This window comes from Candoia aspera, chromosome 1 (assembly GCF_035149785.1).
Source record: "Candoia aspera isolate rCanAsp1 chromosome 1, rCanAsp1.hap2, whole genome shotgun sequence".
In the NCBI taxonomy this organism is placed as follows: Eukaryota; Metazoa; Chordata; class Lepidosauria; order Squamata; family Boidae; genus Candoia; species Candoia aspera.
The window spans coordinates 191,198,728-191,215,569 of record NC_086153.1 but is presented as its reverse complement, the minus strand read 5'-3'; the positions used below and the strand labels follow the sequence as shown (position 1 = coordinate 191,215,569).

At 39.9% G+C, this 16,842-nt stretch overlaps 1 protein-coding gene across 1 annotated transcript in view; it reads right to left on the bottom strand.

Annotated features, from left to right (window-relative positions):
* CHN1 (chimerin 1) overlaps nucleotides 1-16,842 on the bottom strand; it is a 115,408-nt gene that overhangs the window by 13,804 nt on the left and 84,762 nt on the right. Inside the window, exons 7-8 of the mRNA XM_063318154.1 lie at nucleotides 16,565-16,642; nucleotides 5,530-5,614 (exon numbers count right to left, since the gene is read on the bottom strand). Of these exons, the coding sequence (XP_063174224.1) occupies nucleotides 5,530-5,614; nucleotides 16,565-16,642 (163 nt within the window). The remainder of the gene's footprint in view (nucleotides 1-5,529; nucleotides 5,615-16,564; nucleotides 16,643-16,842) is intronic.

The following is a 16,842-nucleotide window of genomic DNA, read 5'->3' as shown; positions in this document are numbered from 1 at the left end:
GAGCGGACAATTGGAAACTTGCCACTCATGTTCTTGTAACTATCCTTCCTTCCTTCATTTATTCTATGGGATGGGAGAAATTTATTCCAGTAATTTCTGGAATAAACTACCAAGGCTGCTAAGAAAAGGAGTTCAAGAGGACACTTGAATGAAATCTGAAGCCTGTTGAGAGTGGCCTTTGGCTTAAATTTAGCTGTTATACCATTAAATATTAGCATTACCTGTGTTTGCCTCCCATTCTCATCCTTAACTTTGCTCGGGGCCCCAAAACATGTATGGTTTACCAATGGGCCCACCAAGACGGGTGCTAAATCCCAGTGTCCAATTCTGCAAGCCTATCTTTCTGTCTGGTGATTCACGTGATCGCCTGGACTGCATATTCAGCAGAGTGAATGGGCACAAGATTATTTTGGTGTCCTCCAAGATTGTAGGCCTGTAATCTATTCAGATAGATTATTAGGCTATGTTGTACTATGGTGGGGCTATTTAATGAAGGTAGCCAAGTCATTTAACTGAGCAAAAAGAATGGATCTTATGGCATAAGCTTTTAGTCTGTACCTGAATACCCTGAACAAGGAACAGCACTCACAGAAGATATTCACCATTTATTCCTAAATGCTCATTTACTTGAATCTTGATGTTTCCTCCTAGAAACAGACCTACAATCTTGGAGGACACCAAAAGAATCTTGTGCCCGCTCAATGCAGCATTCATCTCTCCTGAATGAAAGGAGAACATTTGTGCCTTTCAGTGGTAAACTGAACTACTTGGGCTGTAAGACTTTCATCTAGCTAAACTTCCTTCCAAATCAGTTACAAAGGCTGTCTCTGAATCTATCTTTTCAGCAAGTTTTTTGTCTTTTTTCACAGAGCTCTAACTCTTTTAGCTCTTTCCTGTCCTGGCAATACTGTTTCCTTGCTCTATCAATCAGAGGTTAGCATTAATGCAGCCATGCTGTCCTGCAGGCATTTATGCAATTTGTGTCCCATCCTTCCTCGAAGTAACTCAGGAGGCTCTCCTTTTGATGCCACAACTATCCTGTAAAATAGAAAACGGGATTTGCCCAAACCACTGAGCAAAGTTCACGGATGAGAGCGGGTAGAATCCCAACCTAAATTTAGCTGTTATACCCATCTGGAGCTGAAGTCCAAGGCAGAAAATGGCAGCTGACCTCTCATCTTAAATATTCCTAATTAGATCTTCATGCAGCGCTTGGAGGGAAGGAAGCATACAAATGTGGAAATCCATTAAATGTACTAAGCTACAGGAAAACCTTGATCTCCCAGAGATGTAAGTTGAAAATTAGCAGAGTTTAATGTACTTGTCCCAGCCCTGGAACATTTAAGACTGTGACGCAGGAAGACCAAGCACACACTTCAAAGCAGCTCATGTCCATCAGCACCTTCTTTCTCCTTAGTTTGTTGGCATTACTGAAATAAAATCTGTGACCTAGTCGGTGTGCTCCATTAGAGGAAACACGTGATAGAGGTCCTGGAGCTTTGAACCTAACCATGAATGGAGTGCTTCTTCCAGTGTCTCTCCTACTGGCTGAGAAAATGCTGCTTCTCATAAAAGCAAATCCCTGAAATGTTCAAGGCAATTTTTTAAAAAAAGAGAGAGAAAACACCTCTGAAGTTTATTCTCTTTTTTGCTCAAAATGCACTGGGGCCTTCTATTTTATTCCCTCCCACTCAAGGCTTTAGAAAAAGCTGCCCCTAAAGGATTATTTTAAGGTAGGTGGCTATATGCATAGTGTGTGAAAGTACATTATATAAACCATATCCAAGTAAGAGACAAGCCACCCACATACCAGGATGGAGAGAAGCTGCAGGCTAGTTACCATGGTAGGTTACGCACTCTCAAAAAGATACCTATTATACTGGCTAAAAATGAACTTTAAAAAAGGATCAGCGCCCTTTCATGCTGTACATCTACCTGCACCTTACAAGAAAATCTCCATACAGGTAGTCCTCGGGTTACAACAGCAATTGGGACTGGAATTTCTGTCGCTAAGCAATGCAGTTGTGACGCATGATGGCATGTGACCACATTGCTTAGCTATAACAATCTCACAGTCTTGGTTATCATCATAACCCCAGGACCGTGTGGGTCGTTGAGTGGGAAGAGGCCAGAGTCCCAGGCAAGCAGGCTGGTGGGTGCGTGGGTAGGCACTCCAGAGCATGGGCAGGCATGTAGGTGCCATGGGGGGCGCCATGGGCAGGTGCTCCGGAGTGTGGGTGGGTGCACGGGTGCCGTGCCATGGGCAGGCACTACTCAGTGTGGGTGGGTGAGCGCATGCTGAGGGGAGCAGGTACTCTGGAGCATGGGTGGGCAAAAATGCAGCAGGAGCAGGAGTGACTTCCAACTTCCTGCTGGCTTCCCCATTGACTTTGCTTGTGGAAAGCCAGCAGGGAATGTTGGAAATCACAATCATGTGACTGCAGGGATGCTGCAACAGCTGCAACTTCATGGACTGGTCGTAAGTCCCCCTTGTTCAGCGCTGTTGTAACACTGAATGGTCACTGAATGAGTGGTTGCAACTCGACGACTACCTGTAATATTCCAACCCCCACTTTATTGCTTATGAGGTGCAGAATTCTAAAACCAAACAGAACGTGCTCCTTCAAACATGGCTTCTCAGAGGAAATGGCCAAAGCATCACTCCCACAGTTTTCTGCAACAGCCTGTTCAATAGAGCACATTTGGCTGTGGCTGTGAAATGCACCTCTAGCTGCCTCTGGCCTTTTGGGCTCTCTGATTAAAACACATGTCAAGATAAACTTTTGGGGTAGGGGTAAAACTGGGTTCAGCCCCCATGTAGACCTACTAGTCCACACTTCTCCGTGTACGTTCCTTGTAATGCTTTCTACCTGTTTCATCCTGTATCCCAACAGTCCTCTTTTCTTTGTCTTTGTTCTGCACAGGAGACGTTTTCTTTCAACAGCCAAGCATACAGCAAACAGCCATCAGGTTTACAACAGCATCTGACTAAAACTTGCTCATTAAGGCATTGTGAACAAGGCAGGTTTATGTTCCGCCTACAAGCCTTGGTTTTCAGGTATTTATTATATGCTTCCTAAGGTCTAGGAGTTTCAGGTTAACTAAGCTCATAGCAACTTTGTATCCAATACCTGTCAACCTGTTCTAGAAATTCTATTCTATTTTGTACTTTTTATCATTACTACTGGTCTATAAGCTCAGTATAGAAAGCTCGGTACAGAAAAGCCAGCTAAATATAAGGAGTTTAAGTACATTCTGTCCATTTTAATGAAAGGGATAAACGCGTTTAATTCCCCCACTGAAATAAGAGGTTTCAACATCTGCATTTCTTCCTTTCATAACTTAAAATGCTGTACTTGAGTGAGTGTGATAAATGTAAAAGATAAGAGTGCTCCATTTAACTGAAGTAGCAGGTATTAAAAATGGATTAAAGATCCTGAAATCTAGGGCTTTCCCAGGTGTGTGTGTGTGTGTGTGTGTGTGTATATATAAATAAATACGTTAAGGGCACAATTTCTTGGCTGTATTAACATCTATGGCATTTGTTTACTTGGTGACCATATATATTTATTTTGTTCGGCAAGATGCTTACACTGAAGGAACTAGACTAAGTTATCTGAAATAATGAAATGCACTAAAACATTACATGGACAAATATGGCGAACCCTGGCCTTGCAGATGCCCCTTCTTCCTGTCTGGTATGTCAGGAAAAAAGAAATTAGGTGCATCTAAGCCCGGTTTTATTCTAGCCGCACTCACACTTAATATCTAATAATCAATATCTGTTTGTTTAAGTTTTAATAAGTGAACAAGCCAGCCTCATAGCCCCACAGTATCACTTTAGCTTCTCTGATTTATCTGGAGTTTCATTTAATATCAGTTCCCCAGTGATGGATGTAACTGGAAACTGGAAGGTAGTTGCAGCAAAACCAAATTAATAAACAACAGATACACTGAATTATAATGAAAAAAAATTTGTACTTTCCTTATCTATTTTTCACGTAGGTCATAGCTAGGGAGACTAAATGTTCTGTACCCTTGAAAACAAGAATACATTCAACATTTCAGAAGAAAAAATGTTTTTACTTCTTTTTAATATATTGTGAGTATATGTGTCTGCCTTTGAGTCAATGTTGACTCCCGGTGACTGCCTGGACAAGTCCCTGCAGTTTTCTTGGCAAGGTTTTTTTTCCCCGATTTGCCCTTGCCTCCTTCCTAGGGCTGAGAGGGAGGGACTGGCCCGAGATCACCCAGCTGGCTTTGTGCCTAAGGTGGTACTAGAACTCTCAGTCTCTGGTTTCTAGCCTGGGGCCTGAACCACTGCGCCAAACGGGTTCTCTTTTTAATATATTATGCTCTATTAAATATTATACTTCATAGTATTCGTACTACAATTACTTTGATTTAAGAAATCAATAAAAAGAAATTGAAAGGCACAAAATGAACTGAAATTAGTTTGAACAATGACGGCTACATTACACAGCAATTTCTTCAAGCAAATTATTCTACATGCCAAGTTCAGTTTTTTAGTTATTGATACAATGGAAGGGTCTTTAGTTACACAGAATGAGATCTGTCCCACATCCTCCCTTTGCCTGTGCAAAGAGACACACAGAGCACTCACAGGAGTCTTCCCGTGCACACATATGGAGAGATAACTAGGGACAGCCTTTAAAGCCTTCTACTTTGCAAAGCCCCTCTTCGGAATGTTTCCGGCATCCTTAATAGGGAAACCTAATCTCAGGTGTAAATCAGAACAGACCACCCCCTCTAAGTCAGCTGTTAGTGAGAAAGTTGCAAATCTAAATGGGATTCAGCTACTTCCTGCCACAGGTTCACAACTGTTGCTGTGTATGTTGTGGAAGAAGAATTGTTTTGGAGAAGACAGAGATTCCTGCATAATCCAGACAGACAGATCTCCCTTAATTTCCAGAAGCTTCAGGTTGAATAGGGACATGAACAGTCCTCTTCATAATCTGCACACACATCCCTTAACAAAACATGCAGGCATGAAAGGTAACACATATCCATACTACAGATGTGTAAGTCCATAATATAGATTGCTTCATGTGAATGCACACATGTCAATAGTTCTCTTTTTACTTACACAAAGTAAATATTATCTTCTTCCATATACAGGTAAGTCCAAACATATTTTAAAACACACTATAATTCTAAAATAGAAAATCAGCGTTTTGGCTTAAAAAACCTGACTTCAATAATGAATGCTATATATGTATGTATTAATATACACTACATGTACTCACAAATATAATTGGATTGGCTATAATTAAATGCTCTGTTATTTATTTTCTTCCACAATGACTTTAACAACTTTTAGCAACTGATTCTCTCTCTCTCTCTCTCTCTCTCTCTCTCTCTCCCCCTCTCCCTCCCCCCCCTCTTGGAAAGTTCTAGATTTCAGGATCTTTAATTCACCTTTAGTATCTGCCAGTTCGCTTAAAGAGTAAGGCAACAAATTCTGTTACTAAATGGAAAATCATTGTATCCAATCTGAGTCATTGTTACCTGCACATTTCACTCCCTGAGCAATGAGGCCCCACATGAAGTTGGCACAATATTCACACCAGTGTGGACCTCTGAATGTGTGAACCTGAAAAACAAAAGCAGAAAACAATAAAAGAGAGAGAACAAGGGTTTATAGGCATATTTTTCAAAAGCACACCAGCTTTCTTCTCTTTTTCTAAACTATAGCAATAAAACAACAAATTAACCTTGCTTTCATGTGTTGTCTCTTACAGGAAAATATGCTAGAATATAAATTTAAAGAGATAGAGTTAGGTTACACTGCTTCAAGCTCCAATTGCAGAAATGGTTGGGGATCACCTTGTTAGCAACATGGTGATTCTTCCCCACTTCCAACTCCCTATCTGAAAGGGAAGCTTGGAAGCAGGAACATGAGGCCAAACAGGAGAACACAAAGCCAAAGCCAGAATGTACCCCATTTCTGTTTATTGGACAAAAGGATGGGCCTTTCTTGATTTGTGTTGAAAATAAGCCAAACTATTTCCATTTTGGGGGAAAATGTCAGCTTACTCAAAGTCATTATGATTTGATCTGGAGGGAACCGTTGTCTCTGCTGTTGTCAACATAAGTTTTATTTTTCCTGTGAGTGGGCTTCTTGTTATCCTTTGGTGCCTGAAGTGCTGTGATTTTAATCCTTGTAAGATGCCCAGAGTCACTTATTTATATCTAGATCATATAAGTAAAAATAAATTGACTAATCACTACATGAAGAGAATCCAGACTGATTAAAAAGCAACAGTAGCTCTGACGGCCATGAAGAAAAAAGAAAACAAAAATGTATGAAGGCAATATCTTTATTAGACCAACCAAAGTTTATAAATCCCCTGCAAGTTTTCAATTTTTCATCAGGCAGGCTGGTTAGCAAAAGAAAGAAAGGGGGATATGGCTGATCATGAAGTGTGGTGGATTTCGGCGCTGCCGCTGGTTCCCAGGAAGGAAGGAGCGCATTCAAGGAGATAAGAGGACTCACAGTCCGGACAGTGTTGGTGGGAAAGTGAAGAAGTTCAGGGTGGCCCCACCCTAGAGTCTCCCCAGTTATTTCCCCTTAGGTTAGTTCAGGGCCACAGCTAGGGTCTGTGTCACCCAGGGCAAATATGGTTCCACGCCCATTTTGGCGCCCCCCCCAGTGCTCATTTTGGTGCCCCCCCAGCACGGCGCCTGGGGCACATGCCCCGCTTGCCCCCACCACCACTTGCGGCCCTGGGTTGGTTAGGGTAGCTTTAATCTGGCAAGATTCTGTTTGTACGGTGAGAGCATATAAAGAACTGGAGTTTGGAATACACTGGCTCGTTATTGTTCTTGGGCTGGCCCTGACATGAAGTCATGTCTGCACCAGCTTACATTCTTAAAGGGAGTGATGGAGATCCTTCAGACATGATAAGCAGGTTTTATCAGGTATGGTGTTCCTGGGAGAGAGGAAGAGGAAGAGAAAGCCAAAACTCTGTCTTCTGGATCCTGGTCTTAATCAGAACTTGAAATGAGACTGAACACCAAGAGCATGGCTGAAGATTTATTAGTGCCTTATATACAAAAGACCCAAATGTGGATCCTTTTTTTCCATTTAATGCCACCTTCACTGCATACAGGATTTCAACTGCACTTTTAACCATGGCTTCAGTCATACAGTACAAATCTTTTGAAGTGTACCTAGCTTCCTTATAAAACTTGTTATTCCAAGCAGTCTGCAATAACAAGAAATAAAAAAACAAAAACCCAAATGTAACAGAAGATTGTGGCACTAAATATATTATGGGTCTTGCAGAGAAAATATATGGTTTAACTAAGATAATATGGATGTTTTTATAGTATTAGGATCCATATTTTTAAAAAAGAATCCCTAAATATGAAATTGGCACATTTTTGTACTTCAGAATGATCACTGAAGAAAAGACAGGCCATGGTAGGCTGGCCTCCCCGCCTATCTTCCTTCCTTAGATACTGTTCTTGCATACATTTTCTGTACGACAGAGTCAAGTTCCAACGAATAAAACCCTGTGTAGGAAGTATTCATGGCTAGTATGAAAGGAATAAAATCTCTTGATGAAAGCAACATTTTAAGACTGAATTCTTAAAACTTTTGTTGCAGCTAAAATTAGCTAATGGTGATTTCATTAGGCCAGGTTTCTTGTTGTACCACAACATTCTTAACATGGAAAGTCATTACTTCTGCCATCCAGTAGATAGCCTTTCAGTCTGTAAAATTAAAGCTGAGTTTGAATTTCTGCTACCTCTGCTAAATTACTAAATAAAATCAACAAATTATTCATTCCAGCATACAAGTCATGTTAATATGTTGCTGCAGAAAACAAAAAGAACTCTGGAGTAATGATTCCGCCAAAACTTAGAAATCCTACATTTTCAGTGGGGAAAAAATAAGCATGTGCTGTGTATCTGCTTATATTACTATTCCATAAGCCATTTGAAACAATATTCAATTGTGGCATCATCTTTCTTAGGCTACAGTTTATTTACTGAAGATTAAGGTGTAATAATGAATAGTCTTCCCTTATGCCTGTTTTATTCAAATATATATTTTTTAGAAATTCAGTTGATTACTTGATTAAAATTAACATGGATTACTTGAATAAGTAAACAGCAGCATTTTTTGTTACAAGTGCATGTTTTTTGCAATTAAATTGCCTTACAAATAACGCTTTTACTTCCTAAACAAAGCAAGTTTATTCTTATTAAGAGTGTGCATATTGGGAGAGAGACAGAGGAGCAGGGCAGGTCCTATTATTAGGTGGATTGAAGCAGCTATTTTAAAGGGTTGACAAGTGCTGAACTTGAGTCAAGCGACTCTGTGCTTTAAAGAATACAACTCTTTGGAGGAGCTTGTTGGCCCAACTGGCAACTCCACATGTATCCCTCTGAGCACTGTGACATTCCAGTCTGCCTGTATAAGAAGGCCAGACTCATTGTTGCTGGATGCTTTCACATGGGAGATGGTAAGAACAGTAGACTTCTTAGCCACAGTCCTTCCATTAGCTACAGTGAGCCAAGCAATGATAGGGCAGAGGCAGAGAATAAGAAAGACTTTTAAAGCAAGAGTAGAATGCCAGTTCTGTATTTTTTGCTATCAGACCCCAAGTGGGTCAATTAGAAACAAGGGGTTGAATTCATGAGCCCAAGGGAACAGGTTTCAGCAGCATACTGGGGTTGCTGTTAGTTTTTCTTTTTAGAAAACTGACTAAATAACTTGGATTTTTTCAAAAGAAGGTTTGGCGTTATACTCAGCATGAAGCTGAGCTGCACTGCATTCTTGTGGTACTGACTTGCCAGTTTTAATTCTTATGTAAAAGGAGAAAAGAATTACTTTACTGCGGTACTTTCACAGACAAAAATTCTACCCATGACATTCCAGTGAAGAATCCCATATCTAAAGTCTTCTGAATATGCAGAGGCAAAAACTTTATGCTAACCTATTATTAATAATAAATTATTTTTAATGAATACAGGCCAGTGCATACATACAGAATGAGTACAATGTTGTCACTGCAATTTCCGTAGTCCCTGCTCATAAATCACCTGTGCCAATGAAAATAATTTTCCTAGTCCCCAGTCATAAAGCCCAAGGTTATGCGGGCCTTATCATGCATCACTGCTGTAGAGATAGAAAGGACCTTTTATTATTAAATATGTGTCACCATTATAAGCCAGAGGAGATATCTGTATCTATTTCAGCATCCTTCCTGACTTTCTGTATGCTTTAGAAATAGCAGGATTGCGAGAACGGCTCCTTGTTCATCCATAGCAAAATGGTGGGTAAGGCTTTCACTCGGCTCCTGCTTTCCTGACCTATGATTACAAGTCAGAGCTGCATAGCTAATTACCTGAGATTATCTTTGCTCTTATGTTGCCTAAGTAAATGGAGTGTTTTTCTGCCCTGCATATGAGGAACTAATTATAGCACAGCAGAACAGAAGCCAAATTAGGCTTGAAAAAAAGAGGGGGAGAAAAGAAGTTACTGTTGATATTTCATACTTAACTTAACAAACCAAAGAGGATAGAGGTCAAGCATTCTTTTCCTCAAAACTGAGATTTATGGAGATAGACTGTGGTTACTCATTGGTATGCTCAGATATACTCAGATCTATTTGGCATATTGTGCAGCATTTATACTGGAAACAGGCTGGGGCATAGCTTCTTTCTTGTTTTAGCCCTAGTGATAATGAAAGGGAAGACTGAGATGGGGAAGCAACATCCTGACTCCCCTACCCCTACCCTAGTCACCGACCCTTTAGGATGGGAGACCAGTATCCCATATATCTACTAGAGGAACTGAAAAAATCCCAGCAGATAGTTTTGGACTACATCTTTCATCATCCCTGACTGACAACATCCTGTTTAGGACTGATGGAAGTAAGAGTCAACACTGTGTGGAGGGCCACTTAGCTTTCAACTTTTTCTAGAGTTCATCCTCCTCCATGTTTCTTAAAAAGAAAGTTTCTCCAATCCATGCATTAATATTCACCAGATAAATATTTTCAACCTGTCCCTCCTGTCAGATATAGGGATTTAACACAGTCAGCTCTGACATGTACTTGCAACTGCTGAAAAAGACTCAGAGCCAGTAATTGCTTAAAATACAATATGCACAGAACGGATAAACCTGGTCAGCACATCGCACCCAGTGATGCAAACAAAAACATGTTCCTCGTGCTAATGCCCCGAGATTTCCATCTCCCCAAGGTAGCTATTTTATTAATGCTTCCAGGCATGAGTTTTTCTTTCAGCTGTTTAGATAAGATTACTGCCTTTGCAGCTTTAATCTCCTTCACACAATCTCTGTGTTGTAAAGGAAGAACAAATAATGAGGACAAGCGATGAAAAATTACTCTCACGTGGTCTGCAGTTATATACAGTACAAAACAACACGGGTGGCCCTGCATGTCTTTTGGTGGCAGCCTTGTAAGATTCACTGGCTATCTAGCATTAGAATGAGGCCAAATGAGCGTTATGAAAGAAACTTGAAGGAGAAAGCTCGGGAGAGCCAATGGCTAAGTAAAAGCTGAAATCTCCTGAGCTACTCAGCAACCAGGGCAGCTCTTTGGGCCCTCTTCTGCCCCATGGACAATAAGCTGCCACACAGTGGGATTCACGGCATTAGCCGTAATGCAATACAGACCATAAGGTGAGTGGGTGAGATTTTTTCCAGCCTGCTCAAAACATGCCAAAATGCAGGAAAACAATCCATCTTCTTCCATGACCTTCCGTGTTTGGTGGAAAGTCAAGTTCCTACCAAACTCCTGTCCTTATTTTCTGCCATGAACCAGCACAGAAGCCTTCTGTCTAAATTGCAGTACATTATTCATGCTTTTGAAAATGGAGCACTATCTTTTCGCACATAAATATTTCAGAAATGTTTAAAGCAAAAATAGAACATGCGTAAGTGAACATTTTGTGAAGAAAATATTACTTCCATCTCATAAATGGGAAAAGGGAGGAACAAAAGATGAAAAATACTTCACAAATGGTTGGTAGAAATTAGATGACTGATTTTTATTAATTAGAAATTAGATTAGCAGTGTCAAAGAAGGTGCTTGACAGTATATCATGAAAAAACCAATAGGACATCAAAAGTTAATTATTCAGGGGACCTTGCAGATGCAGAACTTGAAGCAACAGAGCTCCGTGCACCTTTAAAAGCTTTGGATATGACACCCAGAGATCTCTAAGCAATGCTATTAAATTACGATGGAAGGGGTAAGGCATTACGTGCATCGCTAGACAGAATTGTGTATCGTCTTAGTAAAATACAAGCGATATAGTCGATTTTGGTATTTCTCCTTGTTCCAACTTTATTTATTTGTTTGTTTGTTTGTTTGTTTATTTGGAGTGCAGTCCCTGGTACACAATTCAATGCTCAAATACAGTTCCTGACTCAGAGAAAGTTCCACGTTCCTGCTTTAAAACAATGGGCATTTGGCAGTAAAGACTTTGTTTAATCTGTTAGAACAGGGGAAAAAAGCTCAGCACGACTCTTCTATGCTCCCTTTGCCTCTTTTAGACAAGACTGCGCTAGCCTGTGTCCTGAAGTTGCCCAGAATCGTGGCTAACGTGAACGGTCCTGGTTCAGGACTTCAGAGGATGTTGGGGACATTATGCACTGGGCAGCCTTCATTGCTGCATATAAATAGCATGTTTATCAGCAAGGACAGTGAAGACTGAATGCCGAATAGCCAAAGTTTGTTTGCAACACTAACTCATTCCTAGCCAGAAGCTCTTATTGACTTTCTTGTAGGTATTGAATGTGTCAGCAGGAATGGGAATAAGTGGTAACTGTATTTCACTGAAGTGACCAGAAAGCTACTACAGGAAATAGAAGACAGTAGGAGCCCCTCTAGTTTTCTTCAGTGATAAATGGTGTTTTACAACGTAGTATTGAAACTATATTGTACAACATAGCTGAGACACTTGCATTTGCTGTGTTTTTATGACGCGAATGTTTTCAGATGCACTGTTAGCCACTCTTAAAGGTGGTTTTTTTTTAAAGCAGAATATAGGCAACAACATTTCAGTAAAAGCTGTAAATAGTTTTAATCACAAATCCTAGAAAAAGTGGCAGCAAGTACCAAAATAACTAGTTACATACTGAAGCAAAACAGGACTCTGCAAAGCTGAATATGAGTAGAATGAACCTGGCTAGGACGCTCTAGATAATCTGGAAAAAAAGACCTGCTGAAGATAAGAGGCTATGACACCACATCGTGTCCTTGAAGCAAGAGCCTTGGCTGCTTCAGTACAATCCTTCTACACTGCATCACATGGGAAGCCATGCACAGCCAAAGGCAAAAGACTGGCAAGCAGCAATGTGTCAAAGCTAGATTTAGCAAGAAAAATATGGATAAACACTGACATTACAGCGAATTAGGAGAAAAGTCTATTTGCACAGTTTTAACTATCTTGGAATAGAGGGAAAGCAGAGGGGAATGTTCCTTTTATGTTATACATGTCACACATGGACTAAAAATGCAGAATTGAAGCCTAAATAGTGCCATATTCTCCAGAAAGAGGATTGAGTATATAGGCATAGGAATCCTTTTACTGTATTCATTTCATATAGGGCTATAAAGAATTGTATCTGAGGATGCTAAGAGTTAATTGATTAATTAACTAACTAACTGAAACTGCAAGGGGACCAAAATAAAACCTTGCACATTAAAATGCAAAGAAGTAAATAATTACAGCTAATAAATTTAAATTATATTTTAATATTTTTAATTAATAATAATAAATTATAAGCAATTCCAATTATCTGGCATTCAAAGAATGCAGCGATGGTCAAAGTCTTGGGAAAATTCCACTCACCCTTGTGGGAAATGATTGAAAAAAATATGGACGGAATCAAGGATAGTTGTGCACCTTTAATAGTATCACCACTGAAATGCAAGATTGTTCCAGTTGATTGGGTCAGCTCAGGAGCTGGGGCACAAAACAGTTGCAATTCAGAGAGAAGTAGCTGGTTAGAATCAGATACTGGTACATAAAGAACAATATATAGTGAAAGAGAATGGAAATTAAGTTTACACAGAGCTTGCTCCAGTGGGAGTGTCCATTGTCCCCCCGCGCCCTTTTGCAGTGCCATTATTACTAATTTCTCTATGGGAAGAATCCCATAAGAGAGGGACAAGGGCAAGTGAAGCTCACTCCAGAGAGTAATAATTACCAATTGCTCTGTAGGACAATTCTTGAAGGAAGAAGGCTTCAGGTCTTTTTAAAAATATTATTTATTATTAATTTTATTAAAGATTGTTGAGACTGTTATTTATATTTAAGTAACCTCAGTAGGTATTTTATTTTGAAAGGCAGGATAGACATAATTGGAATGAAAGAAAGAATGAATGAATGTGTAACAGAACAGTTGCAGATCTGGACTAGAATCAATGAATAATAAATAAATAATAAAACTGTTTTTACTAAGGCAGAACACAAGTAGGTCCAATACTTTTTTTAACAGACCTCTTTCCTTTTGAAAAGTGCAGTCGTTGGGACTACAACTTTGAAAGGAGAGAAAGGCTACTTATCTGAATCCTGTCAACCTTACCAGGTAGACCAGATAGGAAACACAACCAGATAAGCTAATTCTACTTTACTGTAAAACTACGTTAACAGAATCTTGCAAGTCTGAAAGTACAATTCTCCTGCCATCTCCTTTCCAGCCCAAGAAACTAGGGAGTGTCCCTTCTGAGCCTCTTACCCCAACCACTATCCAGCTGTGGGCTCTGCTGTCTCCTATCTGACTGTTCCCTAGGCAACATCTCTTCGCCCTGTCTCCCAAGGTCCTTCCCACATACCATTACTATCCTGACTCTTTGAGCTATTTTCCAGCCAACACAGTGCCCCATGAAACTCCTAGCAACAGAAGGAACACAAGTAACGATGTCTCTTTAGGTAGATGTTGGAGAATTAAGACACTGGAGGGGATTCTGGGTGAGAAATGGCCCATACAGTTGTTTAAAAAGTCCCCCCTTCCAAAACCACTCTCTCTTTCTGAAGGGCAGCTTATGGGTTCACTTTGTGAGATGAAAAGAGTGTGTGTGTATGTACCTCGACCTCCATTCAAGTGTTTTCAATCCATCCCCCCATGTTGCTCCAAGGATGTCAGTCCTGCAGAAACTCCTCTGTTTAGTTTCCCAATAAGCCAGGCCCCTGACAATGCTGACGACAGGCCTGGCTTATGGGAGAACCAGTGGAGCAGCTGATACCATCTGAACAGTGTTGGTGGGAGGCGAGCAATTCTGCAAGTTTCTTTGCAGAGAACCAAGCTTTAATCCTTTTGTGTAGGCTGTATCTTGCACACCCACTAGTAGGCCTGTGAAAATCACTTGATGAGGATCCCTCTGCTTTTGCTGCCAACCTGGAAACACATGCACATGTGTGCCCAGAGACCCTGGGAAGCCCCTGAAGCAGTTAAGCCTCCAAGCACCTACAGCTGCTCCACGCTTCAAGGAAGGGATCCGGAAACGTATTTTACTCACCAACAAAGGCCTCACTGAATTGTTTGCACAGGAAATACACACAGTTACATAACAAATACCACATGCCAAGATCTTCATGAAGTCCTTTGCAGGGCTATGTTTCAATGATTTCCAAGTGTTTAAACATTATTCTATAACCCTTCATGCCAGGGAGCCTAATTTAACATAAACTATGTTTATATTATAAGATCAAGTCATAGAAAATTGTATTATTTAAATGAGTTTCGACCTGGTTTTATTTATTTAGGTTCAAATTCCTCTTGCTATTTGCTTTTAATTTCCTGCTTTTTTCACCCCAGAGACAAGTAGGTTGCAACATTCCCAAGACTACTGTAATAGGTCCCCAAGCTCCACATCTTACAGACTTACTCTTCCTTATGAATGATCATAATTTGTACAGTTAACCTAGGGCAGTTTTTTTGATAATGCCTCCTGTGTATCAGTGGAGTGATATTCTCTACTCCCTTGAAGATCTGCCAAAGGAAGCATTATTCAAACTGCCATTAAAAATAAATGGAGCAGACTATTTGGTTGCCAGGGAGATTTTTTTTAAAGCTGCAGAATTTCTCTCCAATTTTAGCATTCATTTAAAATGAAAACCTTTTGAAATCTTATAAACCAGCCCAAGAGGTTAAAACAGCTTTCACAAACCTAGTGCCCTCAAGATATGATGGACTTCAGACTGGCTGGAGATAGTAGATATAAATCTAATAGGTTTGGAGAGTACCAGGTTGGCACTTCATGATATAGGCAAGATTCAAATCAAGAAGCCCTCTAGACATTAATACATATGAAGCAGTCTTCCCTATCCTAGTGGTCTTTAGGTTTGTTAGGACACCACACCTGTATTGACTGGGAATCTGGGAGCTGAGGTCACAATACACAGTATTTGGAAGATGCCAGTTTGGGGAAGACTGTTTCAGAATATTGTCCACGTGAAAGTTGAGTCTGAAGCAAATCTCTCATTTGTAGCTCTCTGTATCCTCAGATATGTGCGTATGTATACTTGTATATCCTGATCTCTTTTGATAGATGCATGTTACATTTTAGAAGACGGAGTTCTTGTAAACACACTGGAAGGCCCATGGTTAGAACAGGAACTGGATTGGAAAAACAGTGCTGAGCATTTTCAGAAAGAAGGAAAGTAGAGATTTGATTTAAGTTAAGATGTTGGCTAACTTGTTACCCTCACCATTATGGTCAGCATTTTTAGAACATGAGATCACTGCGGTATACCCTCTCCAGCGATAACTGATTGTTCTATTTATAATAACTTATGCAGGATAAACATGCACACATTCAATTAGAGTTAATTAGATGGGTAGAACAAATGTCTACAATACCATTAGCTTAATACAGTCAGAAACACTCAAGCATATAATTTTTTCAGAGATCTCTTCCCAATAATGAGGAATCTGTCATTAAAAAAAAAAAGGAATAGAATAATAAGAGACTACTGAAAAATAAGAAAGTAAAACCCGAACAAGCAAAGCCTGTATTCAGAGAACTGATTGAGTCCTTGAGAGTTTACCAGCTTTAACAAAACTGTTATAATAATGTGATGTTTTCAATATTGATGATTAATTAATACAGAGATAAAAAGAACTAGGAAGAAAGAGATAAACAGATTATATCTTCTGGCACTTAATACTATTTTAGAGCAATAAAGAAAGTACAGTTGGCTAATTGGTTGATCAAGTATTGAGGGAAAAATAAAAAACTACTTACCAAGAACTCAGCCAAAATAATTCTGAGTATTTTTTGTTTATTGGTACATGTATATGCATGTGTGCACACACACACACACACACTCAGACACACACATATACAGTATAACAGAGCAAAATACAACAGCTATATCAGCTAAACTTTTGATGCCGTTTGACTTAATGTCATGTGCAAGACATTAAATTTCTGACTTGAATATTTTTGTTCAGCTTCAGGACAACACACAGACATGCAAATCCATTACATTTCTCAACAAGCTTTCAACATCCAGCCGGCTAGAAGCTTAATGATGCAGTTGAGCACCTTACCTTGAAATTGTGAACCTTCTCATATTTTGGAATGTGTTCATTTTCTTTCAGAGTTGCTCTTCTGACAAGTGATGTCAGCTGCGAATAAACAAAGAGTTTAAGAGGTTGCCAGATTGTCACAGATGACTTTTGCAAGCCTAGTCGCATTCCCAAGGCTGCTATCAATAAATCTCTTTGACGGCTCTCCTGTTTCAAGTTGTGAACGGCAACTCTATTTGCTTTTTGCCCTGACCAAGACTCTTTGGAGGGCATTTTGAAAGAGGGAAGAGAGAAGGAGA